The sequence below is a fragment of the Paramormyrops kingsleyae genome, chromosome 1 (genome assembly GCF_048594095.1).
Source record: "Paramormyrops kingsleyae isolate MSU_618 chromosome 1, PKINGS_0.4, whole genome shotgun sequence".
NCBI lineage: Eukaryota > Metazoa > Chordata > Actinopteri > Osteoglossiformes > Mormyridae > Paramormyrops > Paramormyrops kingsleyae.
The window spans coordinates 71667000-71694529 of record NC_132797.1 but is presented as its reverse complement, the minus strand read 5'-3'; the positions used below and the strand labels follow the sequence as shown (position 1 = coordinate 71694529).

Here is a 27530-nt window from a genome sequence, read left to right as displayed (position 1 = left end):
CGCTGTATACCAGTGGGGAGATTCGGGGTTTTCCTTAAGACCCGAGCTGCCAGCATTGGAGCGTGTCAATACAGCAACCCCGGCGGAAGCAATGGATAGCTGGACTGTTAAATGCAAATTATTTTGAAAGTAGTACATTTTTTGTACCGTGTCATTGAAAAACACTGACACCTGGCTGCGGCAGATGGATGGCAATTTCCGGAGGGTAGGACTGTTTCGCCGTGTGATGAGTGCGGCAACGAGATGCATCACGTCATGCTCCCTGACCTGAACGAAAAATAAAGCAAAACAAAAATTAGCTTTCTTGTCGCCTCCATTGTGCTCCCACTTAAGAAAATGTGTTTATTTTCGTCACGTCTTAACTGCGATTTCCCAGCTCCCCATCTGATCTTCTGACTTCAAGACAGCAATAAATCATTTAGAAAGCGTACTGCTAATGATAAAATACAGCAAGAGACTGCATTGATCTTGCCTTTATAGTCAGAAATAAACTATTCGAAGAACAGCTTGTACCCCTTGTCCACCTTGGGCCCTTTCACAAGGGAAAGTCCCTCCACTATTTGACTATATATAAACCGATGCTGAGGAGGCGAAACAAAAACGACCTTTCGGAAGGGCTTTTGTTGTATCCACATGTGCGGTCTAGCGGTATGTAGCCTACTGTAAAGTTTGTTAGTTATTTACACGTCAAAATGAAAATATTTGATAATTCTCGTGTTTTTTGGCTTTGTAGCTACATTCTATATCACTCCACAACGGAAGGTAATGTTTTAATTTCCTTATACCCTTTTCTTCGAAATGTAACTAAAGATTGTAATCTCTTAGTTTTTCCTTTTTTGTATAAGTACGTTGCAAATTAATTTCTACAAAAATGCAACCCTGGTGGTTTGCGGAAATCATGCAGTTTCAGAATATTAAAGGTTTTCAGAGTTCAGAAAAGCGTATCTATTTCTCTGCTCCTGTTTCACCGACGCCCTGTAAACATAGCTGGTGATGAACCGCGATGCTCCTCCTCAATTACGGACTACAGGGCGCTTCTTACCCCCCGCTTTCTCCTCTCTGCAGCTATTCGGGTTGTAGATGGACCGGTATCCGTCACGGAAGGAGACAGCGCTAATTTACACTGCGAACTGATAGAGACTGATGATGCTCTGGAGCAGGTATCCTGGCAGAAAAGGACGCGAGAGATTCCCGAGAATCACAACTTCTTGGTCATCATACCCCCCGAAGATGTAAGACACGTGAACGGATTAGGGCATCGGGTCCGGTTTATTGGAAACTTAACCAAGAAAACTGGATCTATTCAGCTTTTGGACGTATCGCTGCAAGATGAGGGGGTGTATACCTGTATCTTCACGGTGTTCCCAAGCGGACCGCACCAGACGGAAATTAGGCTTAATGTACGAGGTAAGTTTGGAAGAAATACAAAAGCCCCCCACAACAAATGAACACTTCATAAGGTCTGAAAAAACTATACAAGAATATATATTCTGGAAAATATAAGAAACTGTGTGGGTTTGTGATGGTGCTAACAGGAGCAGGATGGTGCCCAGTACACAGAAGGAGTAAGCTGGATTTTGTGTAGTCTGAGGCTGTTAATCACTATCACACATTAATGCATATGGTGAGCAAATCATTTGTTGTGACCTAAGGTACCATTGCGGCTGTTAGTAATGCCTGCAGTCTGTAACACTTCTCACTTTAAGTCACAAGGCTGTCATGTGACACAATCACAGCCATGCTTTTATTTAACTCTTCAGCAATTTACAGCATTAAAATGTGCAGTACAGTCTGGAGCAAATGGCCATGCTGACACGTGTCGGGAAATACTTCCACTCCAAATTAATCACTGCATTTAATAAAAGATCATTTTGCCTCATTAAATAATACTTGCTTTGTCTTATTTTCAGAGGTGGAAAGTTCAGAACTAAGTTTATTTTCCAAGTATGTGTGTGTGGCACCCACAAGGAATTTGTTTCTGCCAGTTGGTGTCTCTCCTGTACATTACTATACGATAGAACAAAGCAGTACAAATAAAATAAAATATAAAAGACATCTTATTTACAGAAAGTTATACATTATACATAAAATGTAAACAACATACAAGGTACTGTACAAAGTGAATGGTATGTCATATTCAGTTCAGTGGTGTGTTGTGAGTGGAGCAGGGTGTAGCAGGGAAACAGGTGTAGGTTGGTGTTGCAGGTCAGATGTTTGTAAGGGTGATGGCTTGAGGGTAGAGACTGGTCCTGGTCTGTAGACTTATGAATCGTGTGCCAGAGGGGAGGAGTTCAAAGAGACGGTGTCCCGGGTATAATGGGTCAGTGAGGATTTTTCCTGCCCTGTTCCTGGTTCTAGAAGTGAACAAGTCCTGGAGGGAGAGCAGGGGGGCACAAATGATTCCTTCTGCTCTCCTAACTGTACATTGCAGTCTGTTGCTGTCCTGTTTGTTTGCTGCTCCAAACCAGACTGTGATGGAGGAGCACAGGACAGACTCAGTGACTGCTGGGTAGAACTGGATCAGCAGCTCCTGTCGGTGATCATACTCCCTCAGCTGTCGCAGGAAGTACATCCTCTGCTGGGCCTTCTGGAGGATGGAGGAGATGTTCCTTTCCCACTTCAGGTCTTGGGAAATGATAGTTCCCAGGAACTTGAAGGTCTGCACAGGTGACACAAGGGTGCTGTGTATGGTGAGAGGGACCAGTGTTGAGGGGTGTTTCCTAAAGTCCACTGTCATCTCCACAGTCTTGAGCGTGTTCAGTTCCAGATTTGCAAATTTTAGGAGTTTCACAGCTGGGTCCATGGAGATGAGTTCGTTGCTGTAGAGGGAGAAGAGAAGGGGGGATAGGACACAACCCTGAGGAGCACCAGTGCTGATGGTCTGTACATCTGAGGTGTTCTCCCGCAGCCTCACTTCCTGTTCCCTTCCAGTCAGGAAGCTGGTGATCCACTGACAGATGGCAGGATAGGCGTTCAGCTGGGAGAGTTGGAAGAGAGGATTTCTGAGACAATGGTGTTGAATGTCGAACTGAAGTCCACAAACAGGATCGTTGCATAAGTCCCTGGATGGTCTAGGTGTTGCAGGATGTAATGCAGTCCTATTTTTACTGCATCATCCACTGACCTGTTTGCCCAGTAGGCAAACTGCTGGGGGTCCAGCAAGTGTCCTGTGACGTTCTACAGGTGGGCCAACACCAGACGTTCAAAGGATGTCAGGACGACAGGTCTGTACTCATTTAGTCCAGTGATGGAGGGTTTCATGGGGACTGGGATTATGGTGGAACGTTTGAAGCAAAAACAAAGTCAATGCCAGAGAGCACTGTACCATTTTCTTCGGTCAAGTGCAAATCCAGACCAAGTTTTTGTTTCAACCAACCAGTTGAGTAGTCTGTGACTGTGACTCTTTCTGCTCCACTGGTTGGTTGAAGCTTTGGTCTGGATTTGTACTTTCTGGACCTGAACTTTCCTCCTATGGTTATTTTTCATTTTAATAGTCCAGTATTTGTCCTGCACAGGTCAGCAGAAACACGACTATGATCTTACCTTTGCCAGTTCTCTTGGTACGCCTTTCTGTAGGAATACCTCAGGTTTAGCTCTTTGGAGAACATGCTGTTTTGGATGTTACATTAATTCAGTCTGTGTGGCAGTTCGTCCTGTAGTGACAGTAATGCCAGCGGCGCCCCTTGTGGTCGGCAGTGGGAGCGGCATCTTAGTGACCTGCACTGCCGCCAATGGCCGGCCAGCAGCAGAGGTGTCATGGCGCATAGACCAACTGGATGGCCCGGTTGAGACTGTGAAGAACATGACAGAGAACCCCAACGGCACCACGACTGTCAGGAGCTACCTGCTGGTGACCCCCACCAGGTCCATGCATGGCAGAGAGGTGCAGTGTGTGGTGAACCATACAGCCCTGCAGCATGAGGACATTGTGCCGTACAGGATCTCGCTGCACTGTAAGTACTGCTGGGAGGCCAAGTCCTCTGTTTACGGTAGAAAGATCTTCAGACATAGAGGGTGATCATTTATAAAATAAATTAACCCAGAGGGGGCTTTTTGTTCCATCCTGAAATGTACTTCTGATCCAGTGGACCAATATTTCCTCCAGATGCCCCGCAGTCTGTGAATATCACCCTAAAGACATCATCTGAAGATCCAACCTTCCAGTGTGATGTAGATGCCAATCCTGCACCTACAAGATATACCTGGAGCAGGTAGCAGGGTATCTTATATGCCAGTCAAACGTTACTAGGACTGATGTTCAGTAATTTCTGAGTGCAGTTTTTGTAACAAGCTTCTGTGATATTAAGATTACTCATTATATTAATTTGTGACGGGCTTCTGTTACATATATTTAGTTTGCTATTTAACTGTTCAGTAAGTGAGAGTTCAGATGGTTTGATAGATTTCGCTACAGTATATTCAGGCACTTCTGAGATGATTTTTGAGATGAAAACTGTCAGGAAATTTAAATCCAAGAAGCCTTCTAGGGCTGGGGTGGTAGTCATTTCAGAAAAATCAATAAATCGAGGAGAAAATATCATTTATTATTATTATTATTATTATTATTACATTCCAGTATTTAAAACTGCACATGCACTTCTTGTTTTGTGCAAATCAGGATTTTATTTAACTCAAGTAAGTTTACATTTGTGTTAAAGCAAAACACTGAACTGAAACAAAGACCAGATCGAGTTTTAATAAAGTACCTTAAAGCTACGCAGAAAATGTATCCTATGTGCAATGAGTTCTGTACTCATCACACTTAGGCTAAGATTTGTTGTGTAACTTTAAGGTATTAAAATACTGTCACACTTCAGAAGGCATTTTATAGCCAGTGTGTGTCAACACTCCCTCCTACTGGTGCATATGGGTGTGACTGTTAGGTAAAACCAAGACTGGAGCTTTCAGATAATGAGCTGCTACTCAGAATGTGTATGAATGGTACTTACAAAGACAATATCTGTTGCTAATTGATTTCACATCACTCGTTTATCGTTGGTAAGTGGTCACAGTCCTACACCCATGTAAAACATTGTTAGGGTTAAGTAATCAGTATCTGTTTGTTTTTGTCCTGTGTGTTTCTGGATAGTACAGTATTGACCCTGTTTTTCACCTCTTAGAGTGAACGGTGAAGTACTCAATCCTTCAATCAGACCGGAGGGAGGCAGGCTGGTGTTTTTAAAGATGGGCTCTGAACTGAACAGCCTGTATGTATGTGAGGCATCAAACCAGTATGGCCAAATTACTGGGACCCTCTTTGTGTACACAGGTAAGGATCAGTGCAAGGTACGTTTAAGCTATACTACTAGTAATAATAATAATAATAATAGGACGCTTTTGGCGTGATTCAGCTGAAGGCAGCCTTTTCCAAATTACTGTGTTGATTTAAGGAAAAAATCGGAAAAAAACTCTTCTTTTAACAGCAGGTGTTTCCCGGGACTACTACGGAGGTCTTCTTGCAGGGATTTTGGTTTTATTTTGTCTTCTAAGCATCTGTACACGGAATACACTGTTCCAGCAGAGGTAACTTCACTTATTCAGCTGAGATGAGCACATATGAATTTGCGTAATGGACATTTCTTAGCTAATTTATCTCTGTGTTTCTGTAGGAATTGCAGTGGATCAAGTTCATTGCAGGCACATGTAAGCTAAATTAAACAATCAGCTTTGATTTGTTGCTGCTGTGAGCCACATTCACAGAAAGTCATCCTGTAACAAAGAAACAACTAATATGTCTTGTTGACAGCAAGAAATTGAACCACTGGATGTGGAAGAGCAGGAACTGGACATACAAGGTGAGGAACAGCAGGAAGTGGGCATGCAGGATGTGGAACAGCATGAAGTGGGCATGCAGAATGTGGAACAGCAGGAATTGGGCATTCAGGATGTGGAACAGCAGGAATTGGGCATTCAGGATGTGGAACAGAATGAAATTGGCTTGCTGGATGTGGACATGCTGAAAGTGGAACAGCGGGGAGTGGACACGCAGGAAGTGGATGAAATGGATGTGGACATGCAAGAAACGGAACAGTTGGTAGAGGAACAGCAGGAAGTAGGAATGCAGGATGTGGAACAACAGGAGGTATGACAGCAGAAATCACAAGTACAAACATTTATGGAAAGACACATTTACCTGAAGCTGGGACTGCATTGCCTTGACTGTGTGCTTCAGATTGTGGTCGAGTGGGAAGGTGAACCTGTGCTCTAACCTGAGGTCCTAGGAACTGTTGAGTAACTTCAACAATCACTCTGTACTTCTGCCCATTCATTTTTCCGTAAATGTTTCAGTAATGTTGCACGGTATACCGATACTGAAAAAGTTCCGTGCCCCGTCATTAAAAACAATACTACTATTTGTTTTATTAGTGTCAGTACTTTAAGAGTATTCCCTATGATTTGTGTCACTGTGCAACAGCAGGTCAGTGGCTCCACTTTCTCTCCCTCTCCCTGCAGGCACAGTGGGCGTGCCAAGCATTTTTTTCTGTCACCCTGCAGCTTTCACAGACAGGACAGTAGTGATGTGTGAAATTACACTTTTTTGGGACAGAATGTGTTTGATTCAGTTCACCTAAAAGATTCATTCTGATTTGTTCACCAACTCATTCAGTGGCTCTTTCCGTTTGTATAAAATAGATCTGAAACACTTGTGTTCCGATGTGTCAAAAAGTAACCTATCGTTTAGGCTAAATAGTGTTATGGAGTAAACTAAACACCCCCCATAAGTTATGTGAGAAAGATATTAGTTATTGAACTATATGGTCTTATGGCGTATGCGCAGAGTGCGTGTTCAGTGGCGCGCTGCTCTCTGGTAGCGGCAGCAATAGAACCAAATCAGTGAACGCTCTGCATTTGAGAGAGCAATGTGGCTGAGAGACAACGGAGTTGTCTCAGTTCCCGGCGGCTTTGGTCATGGGGCCGGGGTTGGGTTGGGTGGGGGGTGCGTGTCGCTGCTGCCCCCCACATCAACTACTAGCACATCGATGGACAAATCGTTACACTCGCACATACACATAAGTAGATGCATACACTGACCAGCGGGATATAAAGTCACCATTTGAATTTATATCAGCAAATAAGAGCCAATGACTGGATCATTACTACAGCTCAGCAACGTTATGCAGCAATAAAGTAAAGTCAGCTAAGCTCAGTACCTGCATCTACCATCATCACTGAATTTTTTTCCTTCTCTGTTGGCATGGGCATATTCCAGGACAAGAATGCCAAGATTCATTGGGTTTGAATTGTCAAAGAGTGGTTCAGAGAGCATGAGGAATCATTTTCACGCATGACTTGGTCACCATAGAGTTGTGACCTTAACCTCATTGAAGGTCTTTGGGATGTGCTGAAGGAGACTTTATGGAGTGGTTCAACTCACTTGTCAATACAGGATCTCTGTGAGAAATGAATGCAAATCTGGATGAAAATAAAATGTGAGGTGTCGCATAAGCCTGTGGAAACAATGAGATGACAAATGTGCGCCATAATCAAAGCTAAAGGCGGTCCAACGAAAAATTCAAATGGCGACTTTTGTTTTGGCCGGGCTGTGTATATAACACTAATATATCAACACTAATCTCTAAGTCACACACACACACACACACACACACACAACCAATAATACACACATAGAAAGGTAGAGGCATACTCACATGCTTGTTTAAATGATAATACATTTGCATTGTGTTGTTCTTGATGTTTCTGTTGTTATTGCAGTTGCAGCTGCAGTTATAAATGCCGTTACTGTTGTTGTTGCTGCTTGTTGTTTTACTTTATATTATTATTATAGTTTTCGTTTTGATTCTTTGTTTTGTCTTTTTTTTGTGCGGAAATCTGTGTCATTCTTTTTTCTTTATTTCTCCCCCCCCCCCATACTTCTTCCCCCACCCTTGTTCTCTGTCTCCCCTAAGCTTTGCTTGTTGTCTTCTTTATATAAAAAGGAAGGCAAAATAAAGAACGAATCAATGATTGAAGAATTGAATCATTTCAGTGAACTGAACAAAATAAATCAAATCACTAAAAAGATTCAGTTTGCACATCACTAGCTGATGGGTCATAGGTGTGACTGAATAGGAGCCACATCCAAGGGAAAACACGGGGATTAGACAGGGGGAGCAGGCTGGACGTCACAACCGGTCAGTGATATTAATGTTCAATAGGATTATTTGGTGCCGTTATGTTTTTACTTTATTAAATACCGTTACATTTGAATCTAACAGAAATTCTAATAATTTAAGACAACACTGTGTGCTGTACACGGGGCACAATGAAAGGTACTTTATAAGTTGGACGAAAATACAGCTTGACTTGGAAGGATATGTCAGAAACGCTTTTGGGACATACATGCTAAATCATCAGATTTATGGCATTTATCTGTGTCACCATATAAAAACACATTGCAGGCTATACATAATTTACAACACAGGTTATACAATGCCTATTTCTAAGCGGTGTCATCTAATGTAAAATAACACTCTGAATGTCCCAAGCTTTGACAGATCGGATCCGCAATATTTACTAAGGGGCAAAACAGAAAAAGCGTGTTGCATGTTGATTTCGCTTGATGTCACGCTTCTCCAGTTCCAGTTCCTATGCTCGGTGCACAGCAGCATTTCGTAATGTAGCCCAGTACACTTATCGAACTGTGGAAGAGACTGGAAGAAGAGTGGATTAAGATCAAACCAGAGCAGTGTGAGAAACTATAGTGATGTCCTGTGGGCACAAATGTGCTGAAGTCATTCAAAACAAGGGCATCTGCTCTACCTACTAATGACTGAAAGCTGCAACCCTCCAAAAATTTTAGTTGTAATCTTATTTTCTGCTACAATGGTTACTGTTCTCTAATTTGATCACTGTTTTCCACAAAATAAAGGTTGTCTTAATTAGTTTGCAAAACATGCTAGTAGAACAGTGATATATCCACAGCTAATATTCTTTAAAATTTTGCACAATGAATTAGGTTAACAATATTCAGGAAAATCAAATGTTCATATGTTGTTCTCTAATTTTGATTTCCACTGTAAGTAGCAAACTGCAGCCTTGTTTTACGTGTATAAATACTGTACTTCAGAGTATCAGATGTCATAACCCAAGGGTCCATTAACTTATTTTTGTGCCATGTCAACTGCAGTAAATGATGAAGCTACTGGAGGAAAGATGTTACAGGTCAATGCAAAACAATGAGGAGCGTAACGCAGTACAGGTTACACATGTTCTGAAGGTTCGTCTGTGACTCAAGTTGATATTCTATCCATTTGTTCCACTGTAGCTGCAGTTTTAGCATATTCCCTTTGTTCATTTCCATGTGTCCACTTTTTCTACTTACTTGTTAAGCCTCAACTTTTTTATTATATAATTTCAATATAACACTGTATGTAAACTTATGTCTTATAGATTTCTGCACAAACATTTTATTACAAGAATTGAATAGCACTTTCATTGATAAATGTTTGATTTCCACTGTAAGTAGCAAACTGCAGCCTTAAAAAAGGAAAAGGAAAGAGCCACGAGCTGCCGGTGTTATGCCAAAAAAGGCATCCCTGCCGAAAAAGGCATCCCTGCCTTAGAATGCATGCCGGTGTTCCGACGAGTTGAGGTTTTAAGGTTTTTTTTGGGGTCAGGGGTTTTTTAGGGGTTAGGGTTAGGGTTTTAGGGGTGTTTTGGGGGTTAGGGTTAGGGTTTTAGGAGGGTTTTGGGGGTTAAGGTTTTAGAGGTTTTTTGGGGGTTAGGATTAGAGTTTTATGGGTTTTTGGGGGTTATCGATTAGCACTACGGTAGCCTTACTCAACAAAGTAGCTCAACTCGTTTCAGATCAGCGACCAATCGGTCATTTAGAGACAGGCATGCATTCTACGGCAGGGATGCATTTTTCGGCATAACACCGGTTTAGGGGTGTGTCATTACAGCAACCCCGGCGGAAGCAAATGGATAGCTGCACTGTGAAAGGCAAATTATTTTGAAAGTTATAAACCCTGAATTGTTTTGATTGTCGTGAATGTCAAGATTGTTATTAAATGGTATACCATGAAATATATACCATATTTGATATGTAGCTGCAGTTTGATATGTAGAGGCAGTTTGGATCCTCTCACAAGGGAATTAAAGTCCCTCTAGTGATTAACCGAGGTGAAATCAGTTTTAGGTTGGATATTCGACGGATATTCAGATCCACACTCTCCATACTTAGTGGTGGGGCATCACTCACGCTAGCCGGCATAAGTTGCTCACAACTAGTCCTGGGAAAAAAATTGAAATCAGGACTGTAGCACCCACAAATTGCCTACTTCAGATCTAGGTGAGTTGTTGGAGACGCTCCTTATCATTCTGATGTGTATAGAAGTACAAATATATAAGAATTAAGTCCCGACCCCAAATATTTGTCCCATGATGCATTGCAAGTCAAACGTCCAAACACCACATGCATCTGAATTAGACACTGAAGGAGACCTTGTACACAAGTACACAAAGGCTTAAACTTGAATTAAAGTTGCTGTGTCCTATAGGCCAAAGGTAGTACTACAATTGTTACTAGGTTTTGGGTAACAAGCTCCAACGGCCTAGAAGCTATTGACAGAAAAGGCCTAACTTTAGAGGAAAAAAAAAACATTTCAAGTACACAAAGGGTTAAACTTGAATTAAAGTTGCTGTGTCCCATAGGCCTAAGGTAGTACTACAATTGGTACTAGCTTTTGGGTCGCAGGCTCCTACGACCTAGAAGCTATTGAAAGAAATCTATTTACCCACTTTTCCCTTTTAGAATGATACTTTAAAATGCAATAAAGTGTTAAAAACGAGTAAAGTTCACTGTGTCCTGTGCATGTCAGGTAGTTGCAGAATATGCACTCATTTTGGAGTTACTGGGTCCCATTGCATTGATGTTATTGCAAGCAATCAGTATTTTATTATTCTGACAGTAATTCGTTGACGGTCCCTAAGTCAGCGGTGCGCTAGCGCCACCAAGGCTGTGGAATTGATCTGGACGTCTTTCGACCGCCTTATGCCGGCTAGCGTGAGTGATGCCCCACCACTAAGTCTGGAGAGTGTGGATCTGAATATCCGTCGAATATCCAACCTAAAACTGATTTCACCTCGGTTACTGACCATATCAACCGACACTGAGGACGCGAAACCAAAACTAATAACGATACAGCGGTGCAACACTAACTTGCGGAAGCGCTTTTGTTGTGTCCACATGTACTCTGTCGCGGTGCTTACGGATGATCAGTGTTAGTTATTTACACGTCAAAATGAAAATATTTGATAATTCTCGTGCTTTTTGGCTTTGTAGCTACTTTCTATATCACTCCACAACGGAAGGTAATGATTTAATTTCCTTTAATGAACTCTGTATCGTGTTGGAGATTTATAGGGGCAATCATATAGGCCTACCATTTTCTTCGAAATGTAACTAAAGATTTTAATCTCTTAGTTTTTCTTTTTCTGTATAACTAAGTTGCAAATTCATTTCTACAAAAATGCAACCCTGGTGGTTTGCGGAAATCATGCAGTTTCAGAATATTAAAGGTTTTCAGAGTTCAGAAAAGCGTATCTATTTCTCTGCTCCTGTTTCACCGACGCCCTGTAAACATAGCTGGTGATGAACCGCGATGCTCCTCCTCAATTACGGACTACAGGGCGCTTCTTACCCCCCGCTTTCTCCTCTCTGCAGCTATTCGGGTTGTAGATGGACCGGTATCCGTCACGGAAGGAGACAGCGCTAATTTACACTGCGAACTGATAGAGACTGATGATGCTCTGGAGCAGGTATCCTGGCAGAAAAGGACGCGAGAGATTCCCGAGAATATCAACTTCTTGGTCATCATACCCCCCGAAGATGTAAGACACGTGAACGGATTAGGGCATCGGGTCCGGTTTATTGGAAACTTAACCAAGAAAACTGGATCTATTCAGCTTTTGGACGTATCGCTGCAAGATGAGGGGGTGTATACCTGTATCTTCACGGTGTTCCCAAGCGGACCGCACCAGACGGAAATTATTCTTAATGTACGAGGTAAGTTTGGAAGAAATACAAAAGCCCCCACAACAAATGAACACTTCGTAAGGTCTGAAAAAACTATATAAGAATATATATATTCTGGAAAATATAAGAAACTGTGTGGGTTTGTGATGGTGCTAACAGGAGCAGGATGGTGCTCAGTACACAGAAGGAGTAAGCTGGATTTTGTGTAGTCTGAGGCTGTTAATCACTATCACACATTAATGCATATGGTGAGCAAATAATTTGTTGTGACCTAAGGTACCATTGCGGCTGTTAGTAATTAGAGTTTAGATTCTCTGCCCGAGCCCGAGCCCAGACCCGACCCGACCCGACCCGTGGGCCGGGTCGGGCCGATATTTCCTGCCACTATCTTCGGGCCGGGTCGGGCCGGGCGGGGCCATGATCAAGCATTTGTGTGTGGTTTTTTTTTTTTAAATCATTACTTAATTAGCCTAATTGGGTGGAGAGCTATGCCATAATTATAAATGTAGCTCCCTCCCGTAAGACACGAGCACAAGAGTCCTTTGCATTTAACTGAGCCGACGGTTTATTCGAAAGACAGTGGCTTCGTTATTATCACCATCATGGCAGACGTGAGAACTAAATACAGATACGGAAACACAAAATCAAGCACATTTACTTACAATATTAGCTAACAAACATTGAAATTCAAATGAAATATAAACATAAATAACAATAAAGACAGCTTAGAGAATTCATATACAGTTAACACGAACCTCAGTTAGCATTTACATTTACATGGCTAAATACAACAAACTTAACTAAAACTTAACACATACCTCGTTGGCTGCTTACGGAAGGATTTAATCTTTTTCTTAACCCTTTACTTAAAGTTCGATGCCGAGCACACAAACTGGTTCCAGCAGCAAGCGAACTGGATAAGTGAAAACGTGCTTTTCTTCTAAACGTGTCTCAAAAATCCATTCTGAATAAACAAACAATGCAGTTTACATGCTTCGTCCTTGTTGCATTTTTCATTAAGATAAATCTAAACTAATTTCTGTAGTTCAAACAACTTAGAATTGTAGTTGAGAACGTCTGTTACAACGGCTCACGTATTAAAAAATAGTCGGGTTTAAATCGGGCTCGGGCTCATAATTACAGTTAATGTGTCGGACCGGGTCGGGCTCGGACACAAGGTGCACGGGCTCGGGTAGGGTCGGGTTTAATTTTTTGGGCCCGATCTAAGCTCTATTAGTAATGCCTTCAGTCTGTAACACTTCTCACTTTAAGTCACAAGGCTGTCATGTGACACAATCACAGCCATGCTTTTATTTAACTCTTCAGCAATTTACAGCATTAAAATGTGCAGTACAGTCTGGAGCAAATGGCCATGCTGACACGTGTCGGGAAATACTTCCACTCCAAATTAATCACTGCATTTAATAAAAGATCATTTTGCCTCATTAAATAATACTTGCTTTGTCTTATTTTCAGAGGTGGAAAGTTCAGAACTAAGTTTATTTTCCAAGTATGTGTGTGTGGCACCCACAAGGAATTTGTTTCTGCCAGTTGGTGTCTCTCCTGTATATTACAATACGATAGAACAAAGCAGTACAAATTAAATAAAATATAAAAGACATCTTATTTACAGAAAGTTATACATTATACATAAAATGTAAACAACATACAAGGTACAAAGTGAATGGTATGTCATATTCAGTTCAGTGGTGTGTTGTGAGTGGAGCAGGGTGTAGCAGGGAAACAGGTGTAGGTTGGTGTTGCAGGTCAGATGTTTGTAAGGGTGATGGCTTGAGGGTAGAGACTGGTCCTGGTCTGTAGACTTATGAATCGTGTGCCAGAGGGTAGGAGTTCAAAGAGACGGTGTCCCGGGTATAATGGGTCAATGAGGATTTTTCCTGCCCTTTTCCTGGTTCTAGAAGTGAACAAGTCCTGGAGGGAGAGCAGGGGGGCACAAATGATTCCTTCTGCTCTCCTAACTGTACATTGCAGTCTGTTCCTGTCCTGTTTGTTTGCTGCTCCAAACCAGACTGTGATGGAGGAGCACAGGACAGACTCAGTAACTGCTGGGTAGAACTGGATCAGCAGCTCCTGTCGGAGATCGTACTTCCTCAGCTGTCGCAGGAAGTACATCCTCTGCTGGGCCTTCTGGAGGATGGAGGAGATGTTGCTCTCCCACTTCAGATCTTGGGAAATTATTGTTCCCAGGAACTTAAAGGTCTCCACAGGTGACACAAGGGTGCTGCGTATGGTCAGGGGGACCAGTGCTGAGGGGTGTTTCCTAAAGTCCACTCTCATCTCCATAGTCTTGAGCGTGTTCAGCTCCAGATTGTTCCGGCTGCACCAAAGTACCAGTCGCCATCTTAGATTAGTCCGATGACTGTGGTGTCGTCCGCAAACTTCAGGAGTTTCACAGCTGGGCCCATGAAGGTGAAGTTGGTGTAGAGGGAGAAGAGCAGGGTGGACAGGAGACAACCCTGAGGTTGTGTTGGTGTTGAACCCCGAACTAAAAAAAAAAATGGTGTTGAATACGAACTGAAGTCCATAAACAGGATCCTTGCATAAGTCCCTGGACGGTCTAGGTGTTGCAGGATGTAATGCAGTCCTATTTTCACTGCATCATCCACTGACCTGTTTGCCCAGTAGGCAAACTGCTGGGGGTCCAGCAGGTGTCCTGTGACATTCTACAGATGGGCCAACACCAGACATTCAAAGGATGTCAGGACGACAGGTCTGTACTCATTTAGTCCAGTGATGGAGAGTTTCATGGGGACTGGGATTATGGTGGAGCGTTTGAAGCAAAACACAAAGTCAATGACAGAGAGCTGTACCGAGGCTACCATCTGCGGAACCCATTTTCATTGGTCAAGTACAAATCCAGACCAAGGTTTTGTTTCAGCCAACCGCTTGAGTACTCTGTGACTGACTCGTTCAGCTCAACTGGTTGGTTGAAACAAAACTTGGGTCTGGATTTGTACTTTCTGGACCGGAACTTTCCACCTTTGGTTATTATCCTGCACAGGTCAGCAGAAACACGACTATGATCTTATCTTTGCCAGTTCTCTTGGTACGCCTTTCTGTAGGAATACCTCAGGTTTAGCTCTTTGGAGAACATGCTGTTTTGGATGTTACATTAATTCAGTCTGTGTGGCAGTTCATCCTGTAGTGACAGTAATGCCAGCGGCGCCCCTTGTGGTCGGCAGTGGGAGCGGCATCTTAGTGACCTGCACTGCCGCCAATGGCCGGCCAGCAGCAGAGGTGTCATGGCGCATAGACCAGCTGGATGGCCCGGTTGAGATTGTGAAGAACACGACACAGAACCCCAACGGCACCACGACTGTCAGGAGCTACCTGCTGGTGACCCCCACCAGGTCCATGCATGGCAGAGAGGTGCAGTGTGTGGTGAAACATACAGCCCTGCAGCACGAGGACATTGTGCCGTACAGGATCTCGCTGCACTGTAAGTACTGCTGGGAGGCCAAGTCCTCTGTTTACGGTAGAAAGTTCTTCAGACATAGAGGGTGATCATTTTTATAATAAATTAACCCAGAGGGGGCTCTTTGTTCCATCCTGAAATGTACTTCTGATCCAGTGGACCAATATTTCCTCCAGATGCCCCGCAGTCTGTGAATATCACCCTAAAGACATCATCATCTGAAGATCCAACCTTCCAGTGTGATGCAGATGCCAATCCTGCACCTACAAGATACACCTGGAGCAGGTAGCAGGGTATCTTATATGCCAGACAAACGTTACTAGGACAGTGTTCAGTGATTTCTGAGTGTAATGATTCTGTGAGGTTTGTGTAGCAAGCTTCTGTGATATTAAGATTACTCATTATATTAATTTGTGACAGGTTCCTGTTGCATATATTTTGTTTGCTTTTTAACTGTTCAGTAAGTAGCGTTGAGACAATTTGATAGATTTCACTACAGTATAATGAGGCACTTCTGAGATGATTTTTGGCATGAAAACTGTCAGGAAATTTAAATCCAAGAAGCCGTCTCTGGCTGGGGTGGTAGCATTTCAGAAAAATCAATAAATTGAGGGAAAATATTATTATTATTATTATTATTATTACATTCTAATACTTAAAACTGCACATGCACTTCTTGTTTTGCACAATTCAGTCAAACGTTACTATATGCCAGTCAAACGTTACTAGGACTGATGTTCAGTAATTTCTGAGTGCAGTTTTTCTGTGAGGTTTGTGTAACAAGCTTCTGTGATATTAAGATTACTCATTATATTAATTTGTGACGGGCTTCTGTTACATATATTTAGTTTGCTATTTAACTGTTCAGTAAGTGAGAGTTCAGATGGTTTGATAGATTTCGCTACAGTATATTCAGGCACTTCTGATATGATTTTTGAGATGAAAACTGTCAGGAAATTTAAATCCAAGAAGCCTTCTAGGGCTGGGGTGGTAGTCATTTCAGAAAAATCAATAAATCGAGGAGAAAATATCATTTATTATTATTATTATTATTATTATTATTACATTCCAGTATTTAAAACTGCACATGCACTTCTTGTTTTGTGCAAATCAGGATTTTATTTAACTCAAGTAAGTTTCCATTTGTGTTAAAGCAAAACACTGAACTGAAACAAAGACCAGATCGAGTTTTAATAAAGTACCTTAAAGCTACGCAGAAAATGTATCCTATGTGCAATGAGTTCTGTACTCATCACACTTAGGCTAAGATTTGTTGTGTAACTTTAAGGTATTAAAATACTGTCACACTTCAGAAGGCATTTTATAGCCAGTGTGTGTCAACACTCCCTCCTACTGGTGCATATGGGTGTGACTGTTAGGTAAAACCAAGACTGGAGCTTTCAGATAATGAGCTGCTACTCAGAATGTGTATGAATGGTACTTACAAAGACAATATCTGTTGCTAATTGATTTCACATCACTCGTTTATCGTTGGTAAGTGGTCACAGTGTTTCTGCTGACCCATGTAAAACATTGTTAGGGTTAAGTAGTCAGTATCTGTTTGTTTTTGTCCTGTGTGTTTCTGGATAGTACAGTATTGACCCTGTTTTTCACCTCTTAGAGTGAACGGTGAAGTACTCAATCCTTCAATCAGACCGGAGGGAGGCAGGCTGGTGTTTTTAAAGATGGGCTCTGAACTGAACAGCCTGTATGTATGTGAGGCATCAAACCAGTATGGCCAAATTACTGGGACCCTCTTTGTGTACACAGGTAAGGATCAGTGCAAGGTACGTTTAAGCTATACTACTAGTAATAATAATAAAAATAATAGGATGCTTTTGGCGTGATTCAGCTGAAGGCAGCCTTTTCCAAATTACTGTGTTGATTTAAGGAAAAAATCGGAAAAAAAACTCTTCTTTTAACAGCAGGTGTTTCCCGGGACTACTACGGAGGTCTTCTTGCAGGGATTTTGGTTTTATTTTGTCTTCTAAGCATCTGTACACGGAATACACTGTTCCAGCAGAGGTAACTTCACTTATTCAGCTGAGATGAGCACATATGAATTTGCGTAATGGACATTTCTTAGCTAATTTATCTCTGTGTTTCTGTAGGAATTGCAGTGGATCAAGTTCATTGCAGGCACATGTAAGCTAAATTAAACAATCAGCTTTGATTTGTTGCTGCTGTGAGCCACATTCACAGAAAATCATCCTGTAACAAAGAAACAACTAATATGTCTTGTTGACAGCAAGAAATTGAACCACTGGATGTGGAAGAGCAGGAACTGGACATACAAGGTGAGGGACAGCAGGAAGTGGGCATGCAGGATGTGGAAGAGCAGGAAGTGAGCATGCAGGATGTGGAAGAGCAGGATGTGGAGCTGCAGGAAGTGGGCATGCAAGATGTGGAGCTGCAGGAAGTGGGCATGCAGGATGTGGAAGAGCAGGAAGTGGGCATGCAGGATGTGGAAGAGCAGGAAGTGGGCATGCAGGATGTGGAGCTGCAGGAAGTGGGCATGCAGGATGTGGAGCTGCAGGAAGTGGGCATGCAGGATGTGGAGCTGCAGGAAGTGGGCATGCAGGATGTGGAGCTGCAGGAAGTGGGCATGCAGGATGTGAAAGAGCAAGAACTGGGCATTCAGGAGGTGGAACTGCAGGCAACTGGCTTGCAGGATGTGGACACGCAGGATGTGAACATGCTTTTAGTGAAACAGTGGGGCGTGGACACGCAGGAAGTGGAAGAAAAGGAAGTGGGCATGCAAGAAATGGAACAGTTGGTAATGGAACAAAAGGAAGTATGACAGCAGGAATCACAAGTACAAACATTTATGGAAAGAACTTACCTGTAGCTGGGACTGCATTGTCTTGGCTGTGTGCTGCTTTGCCTTGTCACCACTGTATGCTGGTATTGGACAGTTAGTGAGCAGTGCCTGTTATGTTTGCTGCTTAAACCAAAAAATCCTTAAAGTACTTTTTGCCAAACTCGAGCGAGCAATCGCTTGCCTTTTACTGAGGAGTAGCTTTGCGATACAACACTGAAATGCCAAACTGACTTTCTGTTACATACGGGACATCCAGCAGATGTTTTGTTTCATTTGAAGAGCCATATCCAAGGCAGAGGAGGAGAATGAAGAGACCTTAGAGGAAAAGGGTAAGCAAATGGTACAACTTCAGTCTGTTGAGGGATTGTCTAGGGCTGACTCAGGAGAGATGCGTAAGTTTATTAAGATCATCTATTACCATCAGCACTGTGACAGCAAAGCTGCTGTCTGGCCTCAAGGTCTCATGGCAATATCTGTTTTCTCTGAAGGTGATTTCCTCTCTTTTCCGGTCACTTACTGTCATCCCTTTCTTTCTAAAAATCGTGGAAACTTTAAAGTGCAAGGGAAAGGGATTGTAAAAAGTCCATCTGGACTTAAACTGAGTTCTGAATTCACCACACATAAGCTAGGATTTTTGTGTAACTTTTTAGGTTGACATTTCCCAAAATACAATTCCAGTTGTTATTCTGAAGGTTCTGCTTTGCATGTGCGAAAGGTGCATCTTCTCAAATGATCAAGTTTGCTGTGTTGCTTGAGAAGGGAAAACTCTTCTGAAACTGTTCACATGTAGCTTTTTTTCTGGTCCCCAAACTTGTCAAAATACTGTCACACTTCAGAAGGCATTTTATAGCCAGTGTGCATCAACACTCCCTCCTACTGGTGCATATGGGCGTGTCTGTTAAGCAAAACCAAGACTGGAGCTTTCAGATAATGGGCTGCTACTATCAATCACAGTGTGGTTTGGAGCAACCACTAAACAGGACCAAGGGAGACTGCAGCGAACAGTGAGGGCAGCAGAAAAAATCATCGGTGTCCCCCTGCCCTCCATCCAGGACTAGGAAACGGGCAGATAAAATCATTGCAGATCCGTCACACCCTGGACACAATCTTTTCCAGCTCCTCCCCTCTGGCAGGCGCTAAACAACTCACAGCTTCTTCCCTCAGGCCATCACCCTCATAAACAACTAAGCTGTGTCACCTGTAAATTTCCCCTCCTTAAACTCTGTTTGCATTCAACCTCGCACCTTATACTTTGTACAGTGTTACTCACGTATGTATATTTCAAATTTTATAGTGTATAGTCTTGTATAGTGTCATTTATTGTCTGTGTACTAGGGAGTCTCTAGCAGCCGGAACCAAATTCCTTGTGTGCCCCAGCACACTTGGCAAATAAAGCTGATTCTGATACTTATCAAAGACAATAAATATTACTTATCAATTTCACGTGACTCGTTAATCGTCCGTCAGTAATTGGTCACAGTCCTACACCCATGTAGAACATTGTTGGGGTTTAGTAGTCAGTATCTGTTTGTTTTTGGCCTGTGTGTTTCTGGGTAGTATAGTACTGATCCTGTTAGTCCTGTCTTAGAGTGAACGGGTAAGTACTCAGTCCTTTACTCAGACCGGAGGGAGGCAGACTGATATTTTTAAAGATGGGCTCTGAACTGAACAGCCTGTACATATGCGAGGCATCAAAGCAGTCAAATAACTGGGACCATCTTTATGTATTTAGGTAAGGATCATTGCAAGGTACATTTAAACTATACTACTAGTAATAATAATAATAAAATGATGCTTTCCAAACTACTGCGCTGATTTTAGGACACAATAGGATCCCTGTAGGGGATTTGAAATAGCAGGAAAAACTTTTTTTCAGGTATTTCCCGTGGCTACAACAGAGGTCGTCTTGCAGTGATTTTTGTCTTATTTTGTCTCTTGAGCTTCTGTACATGGAAGACAGTCTTCCAGCAAAGGTAACATCATTTATTCAGTTGAGATGAGAACGCATGAATTTGCACAAAGGACATCTTTGCTAATTGGCCTTTGTGTTTCTGTAGGAATTCAAGAGGGTCAGATTCACTGCAGGTACATGTGAGCTAAATGAAATGATCGGCTTTGATGCATCACATGCAGGAATTGGAACAGCTGGAAGAGAAGGACGGCTACTTTTCACCAGCCGTGTTCTGTTAGTACCTCTTAAAGGTGATGTAACTGTTGGAGTATGCCGTCTCCACTGGGTCCGTGGATGAGAAGAGATTCACAGCTGACCCATGAAACAAGTAAAATTAACGTGTGCAGTCCTGCTGCTCTTTAGTTGCGGGAGAGCGGTGTCACGTCCACAAATGTAAGGAGCGACCCAAGTTGCAGGCTGCACAAGAAAACCCCCTTGCGGGTAAGTTTTACTGGAACACGCAACAATGAACAGACAAGGAACACTGACCTGAGAGATGCTTATATGTAAACTGGACTAATGAGCAGAAAACACAAGGCCGATGTGAATGATCAAGAGGAGGGCAGGAACAAGAGGTAATGCTGACGGGTAATAGGTGTGACTGATGAGAAGCCACATCCAAGGGAAAACACGGGGACGTGACAACCGGTCAGCGATATTAATGTTCAATAGGATTATTTGGTGCCGTTATGTTTTTACTTTATTAAATACCGTTACATTTGAATCTGACAGAAATTCTAATAATTTAAGACAACACTGTGTGCTGTACACGGGGCACAATGAAAGGTACTTTATAAGTTGGACGAAAATACAGCTTGACTTGGAAGGATATGTCAGAAACGCTTTTGGGACGCACCTGCTAAGTTATGTTTTTGGAACATACATTCTAAATTATCAGATTTATGGCAATATATGCCGATCTGTGTCACTGTATAACAACACATTGTAAACTATATATAATTTACGACACACGTTACGCAACGCCTGTTTCTAAGCGGTGTCATCTAATGTAAAATAACACTCGAAATAACCCTCTGAATATCCCAAGTTTTAACAGATCGGATCCGCAATAGGTACTAAAAGGCAAGACAGAAAAAGCGTGTTGATATCGCCTGACGTCAAACTTCCAAAGGCGATATCAACACGCTTTTTAAACACGCTTCTTCTTTTTACATTCTGGATGTGAAATGTCCACCTCTGACAGAGGATGCGATTTCCTAGACTCTGCACCTGGCCCTGACCCATCTGGAGAAAAAGTCACCATTGCTAAAACGCAGTTCATCGACGTAAGCTCAGCATTCAAGGCCATCATCCCCCAGCAATCCATCAGAAAGCTGAACCTGTGGGCTCAGCACCTCTCCCCGTGACTGGATCCTGGATTTGCTGACTGTAAGACCACTCAGTCTGGACTGGCAGCAAAACCTCCAGATCTGTAGTGCAGAGGCAGCACCCTCTGGTGATGTAATATCTTGGAGGTAAGAATCACTCAGTGGATGAGGCAGCCACGGTCTCGAGAAGTCCGTTTATCAAAACAGCCTCTGGAACACCGCACCTACCACATTTCCTTATTTGAAATATAACAATTACCTACCCTAGGTGGCGCTGCTAGCTCACCATCTTTAAAGGTGCTACTAAATAAATTACAATCTATCCATCCATCACCGTAACCAACCAAATATATTACATTCCAACCATCCCAACTAGGGTCGCGGGGGGGGACCGGAGCCTATCCCGGGAACAAGGGGCGCAGGCGGAAACCAACACACCGCACACACTCACGGGGCCAATTTAGATTTACCAATTAATCTACCGCACACACTTTCAGTCTGTGGGAGGAAATAGTATAACATGTATATATCTATTTTCCATAACTCAACAATCCCACATTTTTTCCCAGTAGACGCACAGACCTACTCACAACAATGACTATCAATTTTAACCTAACAACATATGTAAAACTTGTTTTTTTTCCTTAGGAAACAGTTCCATGAATAATTCTTATCTGCTTTCTGCCTTAAGTCTTTTAATTAATTATTTTTTTCCAATCAAAGGTCCAGCCGTTTTGGTGGTAAGCGAACCCGTTCCAGGTAGTGCCGCACTGGGGCTGGCGGTATCGCCTGTCATGACCTGCTCGTCCGATCCTCCTGTGTGCCACGCCCCCCTCGTTTCCTCGTGTGAAACCCCGATTGTAATCAGCTGTTTCTTGTTGTTTCATTCAGTCCTGTGTATTTAGTCTGCCTTAGTCTGCCTACCCAAGTCCGGTCATTGAAGTGTTGTGAAGTTTTCTCCGTGTTTATGTGCTTTGCCTGCAATAAACCCCGTTTTTGGATTTCTGTCTGCCTAACCCTGATTCCCCGCTCGCTCGCCCTGCGCACGGATATCACATCGCCTCAGTCAGGGCTGGCCTCCTACACTCCATTGGAGTTCCTTCACTCTTATTTGACAGACAAGGGTCTTGCTGGATCAGATGTGTTTGGCTCCTTTTCGAGCAATGTAGGTGTTTTATCAGACACCGTGTCCTACTGATTCTTTATTGGACTTGATGTTGTAAGTTCTGGCATCACTTCCAAATTATCCCTTGGGTTCTGAATCTGCGTTTCCTCACAGGAGCTGATCAGCTCTCTTCCCAGTGACCGGTCCGATCTGCTCCACAATGGTTGCTTTCATCCATTTTTCCCTTTCCTCCAGAATATTTTTCACACTCACTACATCACCAGGTGTCAGATGCCTGAGCTTTAAAGCCATCTTATTGTGATAGTTTCTGTTTCTCTTGTTTTCTCCCGACCTGAGTTCTGATGTCAGGTTTATGCAGACTGAGCTTTGTTCTCAGCTGCTGTTTAAGGAACCGCTCAGCAGGTCTACACCCCGTAACTGAGTGTGGCATGCTCCTGTACGTCAATAGGAAGCTGGACAGCCTATGCTGCACTGAAACAGATACTGACTGTGCCTTTTCATCAATGAGGACTTATTTGGCGTGACCTTTCTGCAGCACCATTTGAAGCAGGATGGTTTTTAATCAATATGGACTCTTTGCCACACTCGGATCGGCCACTGGCAACAGTGAAGCCAGGGTGGATCCAGTGGTCGTTGTACATGTAGGTACTGATGACATAGGCAAGGGTAGGAGGGCTGTTCTGCAGGAAAAATTCATAGAAGTCGCAGATATGCTTAGAAGCCGAACAAACAAACAAACGTATTTTAGTATAGCGCATTATCACAACATTACATCGTCTCAAAGCGCTTTACAGCATCCCCACCCAAAGCCCCCAGTGAGTAAGCCATAGGCGACAGTGGCAAGGAAAAACTCCCTAGAAGGAAGAAACCTTGGGAGGAACCAGACTCAAAGGGGGAGCCCATCCTCCAGGGGCCGGCAGGGAGAGTCAACGTCCACGGTGGTATTCTCTGGAATACTTCCCATGCCACACGTGAGCCAGGGAGGTTAGTTAAGAATATGGGGGGGGGGGGGGGGCTTTCATCAGACTCTTACATTACAGGAATAACAGAAACATAATGGAGTGACTGATAGAGGTAGAGAGGAGAGAGGAGAACCTGAGTGCAGCCATGTGACAGGTAACACCTCAGCACCACACTAATCATACCTGTTTCCTGGAAAACTAAATCTAGGAAACTGCAACCAAGGTGGTTTACTATGGAAATCAAGAATAAAGTCAGGAGGAAAAGGGCTCTCTTCCACAAATAGAAAATAACTATCCATCCATCCATCCATTTTCTCCCGCTTATCCGAGGTCGGGTCGCGGGGGCAGCAGTCTCAGCAGGGAAACCCAGACTTCCCTCTCCCCGGCCACTTCATCCAGCTCCTCTGGGGGAATCCCGAGGCGTTCCCAGGCCAGCCGAGAGACATAGTCCCTTCAGTGTGTCCTGGGTCTTCCCCGGGGCCTCCTCCCAGTGGGACATGCCCGGAACACCTCACCAGGGAGGCGTCCAGGAGGCATCCTAAGCAGATGCCCGAGCCACCTCATCTGACTCCTCTCAATGCGGAGGAGCAGCGGCTCTACTCTGAGTCCCTCCCGAATGACCGAGCTCCTCACCCTATCTCTAAAGGAGAGCCCTGACAAAGTCTAACCCTCACCGGAAACAAGTCCGACTTATTGCCGCCTATGCGGACCAGACTCTGGCACCAGTCATACAGGGACCGAACAGCCCTTAAAAGGAAGCCGGGCACCCCATACTCCCGGAGCACCCCCCACAGGACTCCCTGAGGGACACGGTCGAATGCCTTCTCCAAGTCCACAAAACACATGTAGACTGGTTGGGCAAACTCCCATGAACCCTCCAGAACCCTGTGGAGAGTATAGAGCTGGTCCACTGTTCCACGGCCGGGGCGAAAACCACACTGCTCCTCCTGAATCCGAGGTTCGACAATCCGGCGGACCCTCCTCTCCAGAACCCCCGAATAGACCTTACCAGGGAGGCTGAGGAGTGTGATCCCTATATAGTTGGAGCACACCCTCTGGTCCCCCTTCTTAAAGACCCTCACTATATGCTTGGGCCTGCCAGGCCTGGCCGGCTTCCTCCCCCAACAGCGGAGCCAACCCACCACCAGGTAGTGATCAGTTGACAGCTCCGCCCCTCTCTTCACCCGAGTGTCCAAGACATGCGGCCGCAAGTCCGATGACACGACTACAAAGTCGATCATCGAACTGCGGCCTAGGGTGTCCTGGTGCCAAGTGCACATAAGAACACCCTTATGCCTGATCATGGTGTTCATTATGGACAATCCGTGGCGAGCACAGAAGTCCAACAACAGAACACCACTCGGGTTCAGATCGGGGGGGCGTTCCTCCCAATCACGCCACTCCAGGTCTCACTGTAATTGCCCACGTGAGCATTGAAGTCCCCCAGCAGAACAAGAGAGTCCCCAGAAGGAGTGCTCTCCAACACCCCTTCCAGAGACTCTAAAAAGGGTGGGTACTCTGAACTGCCGCTCGGCGCATAAGCGCAAACAACAGTCAGAACCCGTCCCCCCACCCGAAGGCAAAGGGAGGCTACCCTCTTGTCCACTGCGGTAAACCCCAATGTACAGGCACCCAGCCAGGGGGCAATAAGTATGCCCACCCCTGCTCAGCGCCTTTCCCCGCAGGCAACTCCACAGTGGAAGAGGGTCCAACCCCCTTCAAGGAGACTGGTTCCAGAGCCCAAGCCGTGCGTCGAGGCGAGCCCAACTATATCTAGCCGGAACTTCACAACCTCGCGCACCAGCTCAGGCTCCTTCCCCACCAGAGAGGTGACATTCCATGTCCCTAGAGCTAGCTTCTGCAGCCGAGGATCGAATCGCCAAGGTCCCCGCCTTTGGCCACTGCCCAGCTCACAACGCACCCGACCCCTATGGCCCCTTCCATGGGTATAGGCCTGGCCACCAGGCGCTCGCCATCGAGCCCCACCCCCAGACCTGGCTCCAGGGGGGGGGCCCCGGTGACCCGTGTCCGGGCAAGGGAAAACGTGTTTCCAATATTTTTCTCATCATAAGGGGTCTTTCGAAAATAACTAATGATGTCAAAATTAAGCAGGAGTATCTAAGTCTACAGGTTGAGTTAAAAAATAACATTAGACTTGCTAAGAGGAATGTAGAAAGGAAGATTGCATTGGAGGCTAAGGATGACGTCAAAAGTTTCCTCCAATATTTTAAAACCAAAAGAGCTCTAAAAATTGAAATCACTAATCTGCAGGATAGTAAGGGTCTTATAATTGAAGTTGAAGTTGAAGTTTATTGTCATGTGTACCAAGTACAGCGTACAGAGCACAATGAAATTCTTACTTGAAAACCCCCCCCCCCACAGACAGAACATAAGACAAGATACACACAAGACATAGAAGACAAAGACAAAGTGGTGTAGCAGCAATAAATAATAATAAATAGTCTAAGTTGCATAGTTTGAGTGTGCATGATATACAGTGACAGTGCATAGTGTGAAGTAAGTTGCACAGTAAGGGATTTTACCACAATTACTGATTGTTGAATAGCCTGATGGCACTGGGGTAGAAACTGTTCCTGAGTCGAGTTGTGCGTGAGTGAATTGTCCTGAGTCTCTTGCCTGATGGCAGGAAAGTAAAAAGTGCCAATGCAGGGTGGCTGGGGTCTTTCAGGATGTTCTTGGTTTTCCTGAGACAGCGCGTGCTATAGATGTCCGTTATTGCAGGGAGTGGTGTGCCTGTGATCTTCTGAGCTGTTTTCACCACCCTCTGCAGAGCTTTCTTGTCCTGGGCAGTGCAGCTGCCGTACCAGGACGCAATACTCCCTGTGAGGATGGACTCCACAGTGCACCTGTAAAAGCTGGTGAGGACAGAGGTGGACACCCCAGCCTTCTTTAGGCGTCTGAGGAAGTGAAGTCGTTGATGGGCTTTTTTGGTGACCACTGCTGTATGGTCTGAGGACTTGAGGTTGGCACTGAGGGTGACCCCAAGGAGCCTGAAGCTGCTGACCCTTTCCACGGCACCTCCTCCGATGTAGATAGGGGGATGAGCTGCATCCTGCCTCCTAAAATCCAAAACCATCTCCTTGGTTTTGCTGATATTGAGAGAGAGGTTGTTCTCCTGGCACCACTCTGCCAAGAGTCTCACCTCCTCTCTGTAGTCCGTCTCGTCGTTGTTGCTGATCAGGCCCACAACGGTGGTATCATCAGCAAACTTGATGATAGTGTTGGAGCTGTGTCTGGACACACAGTCGTGTGTAAACAGGGAGTACAGTATTGGGCTGAGAACGCTTCCCTGTGGTGTGCCAGTTGAAAATTGAAAATGAAATTGATATAGTAAATGAGTTTAATGACTGTTTTAAATGGGTGTTCACTGTAGACGACACAAGTATCTTACCAACTCTTATTACTAATCCAGCATCATCTATGACCAATATATGTATAACTGAGGCTGATGTGCTACTAAGCCTAGCTAAGCTCAAAATAAATAAATCGCAGGGTCCAGATGGCAGAATGTACATGGCCACAATCAGAATGACTGTGAACTCCCTCTGGCAATAATGATTCTTCCTATCCCACATCCTGCAGTCCCACATCCTGCAGTCCCACATCCTGCTGTCCCACATCATGCTGTTCCTCTTGCTGTCCCTCATCCTGCTGACATCAAAACATATATTAGTTGTTTCTTTTTATAGCATACCTGCTTGTTTCTGTGAAGGTGGCTCACAGCAGCACCACATTAAATTTTCAGTGACCTGAGATGCAGTTTACGTGTGGACAAAAGCCCAAGATGTATAGAAAAAGTCCTACATCCTGCTGTTCCTCCTGCTGTCCCACATCCTGCAGTTCCTCCTGCTGTCCCTCATCCTGCTGTCAACATCAAAACATAAATTAGTTTCTTTTTATAGCATAAC

The 27530-nt window shown here is 44.1% G+C and overlaps 3 protein-coding genes across 11 annotated transcripts in view; 2 read left to right on the top strand and 1 right to left on the bottom strand.

Moving 5' to 3' along the window:
- The first annotated feature begins 635 nt into the window (after positions 1–635).
- Positions 636–9605, top strand: LOC111855626 (poliovirus receptor-like). Of its 4 annotated transcripts, XM_072698214.1 has the most exons (10): positions 636–762; positions 1066–1232; positions 1308–1407; positions 3648–3953; positions 4106–4211; positions 5121–5269; positions 5424–5523; positions 5610–5643; positions 5747–6082; positions 6454–9605. In XM_072698214.1, the coding sequence occupies exons 1-10, from the start codon at positions 693–695 to the stop codon at positions 6514–6516; spliced, it is 1431 nt and encodes a 476-aa protein (XP_072554315.1). In that variant the 5' UTR covers positions 636–692; the 3' UTR covers positions 6517–9605. The 4 variants fall into 4 exon arrangements, with proteins under 4 accessions (XP_072554315.1, XP_072554310.1, XP_072554307.1 ...); XM_072698209.1 differs by having other exon boundaries at positions 1066–1407; positions 7211–9605; XM_072698206.1 differs by having other exon boundaries at positions 1066–1407.
- A 1346-nt stretch (positions 9606–10951) lies between these two features.
- On the top strand, positions 10952–22518 carry LOC111855379 (nectin-1-like). 6 transcript variants are annotated; one of them, XR_011982210.1, is made up of 10 exons: positions 10952–11313; positions 11666–12007; positions 15132–15437; positions 15590–15698; positions 17035–17183; positions 17339–17438; positions 17525–17558; positions 17662–18563; positions 20292–20760; positions 21407–22518. XR_011982210.1 is itself a non-coding variant. In XM_072698204.1 (9 exons), the coding sequence occupies exons 1-9, from the start codon at positions 11214–11216 to the stop codon at positions 18211–18213; spliced, it is 1617 nt and encodes a 538-aa protein (XP_072554305.1). In that variant the 5' UTR covers positions 10952–11213; the 3' UTR covers positions 18214–19677. The 6 variants fall into 6 exon arrangements, 3 of the variants coding, with proteins under 3 accessions (XP_072554305.1, XP_072554304.1, XP_072554300.1); XR_011982208.1 differs by having other exon boundaries at positions 20292–21660; positions 22237–22518; XR_011982207.1 differs by having other exon boundaries at positions 20292–22518.
- Positions 22519–25891: 3373 nt separating this feature from the next.
- Positions 25892–27530, bottom strand: part of LOC111857678 (nectin-3-like) — a 22734-nt gene continuing 21095 nt past the window's right edge. Inside the window, exons 10-11 of the mRNA XM_072708026.1 lie at positions 27427–27486; positions 25892–27273 (exon numbers count right to left, since the gene is read on the bottom strand). Coding sequence (XP_072564127.1) covers positions 27187–27273; positions 27427–27486 — 147 coding nt within the window. The 3' untranslated portion in view covers positions 25892–27186. The remainder of the gene's footprint in view (positions 27274–27426; positions 27487–27530) is intronic.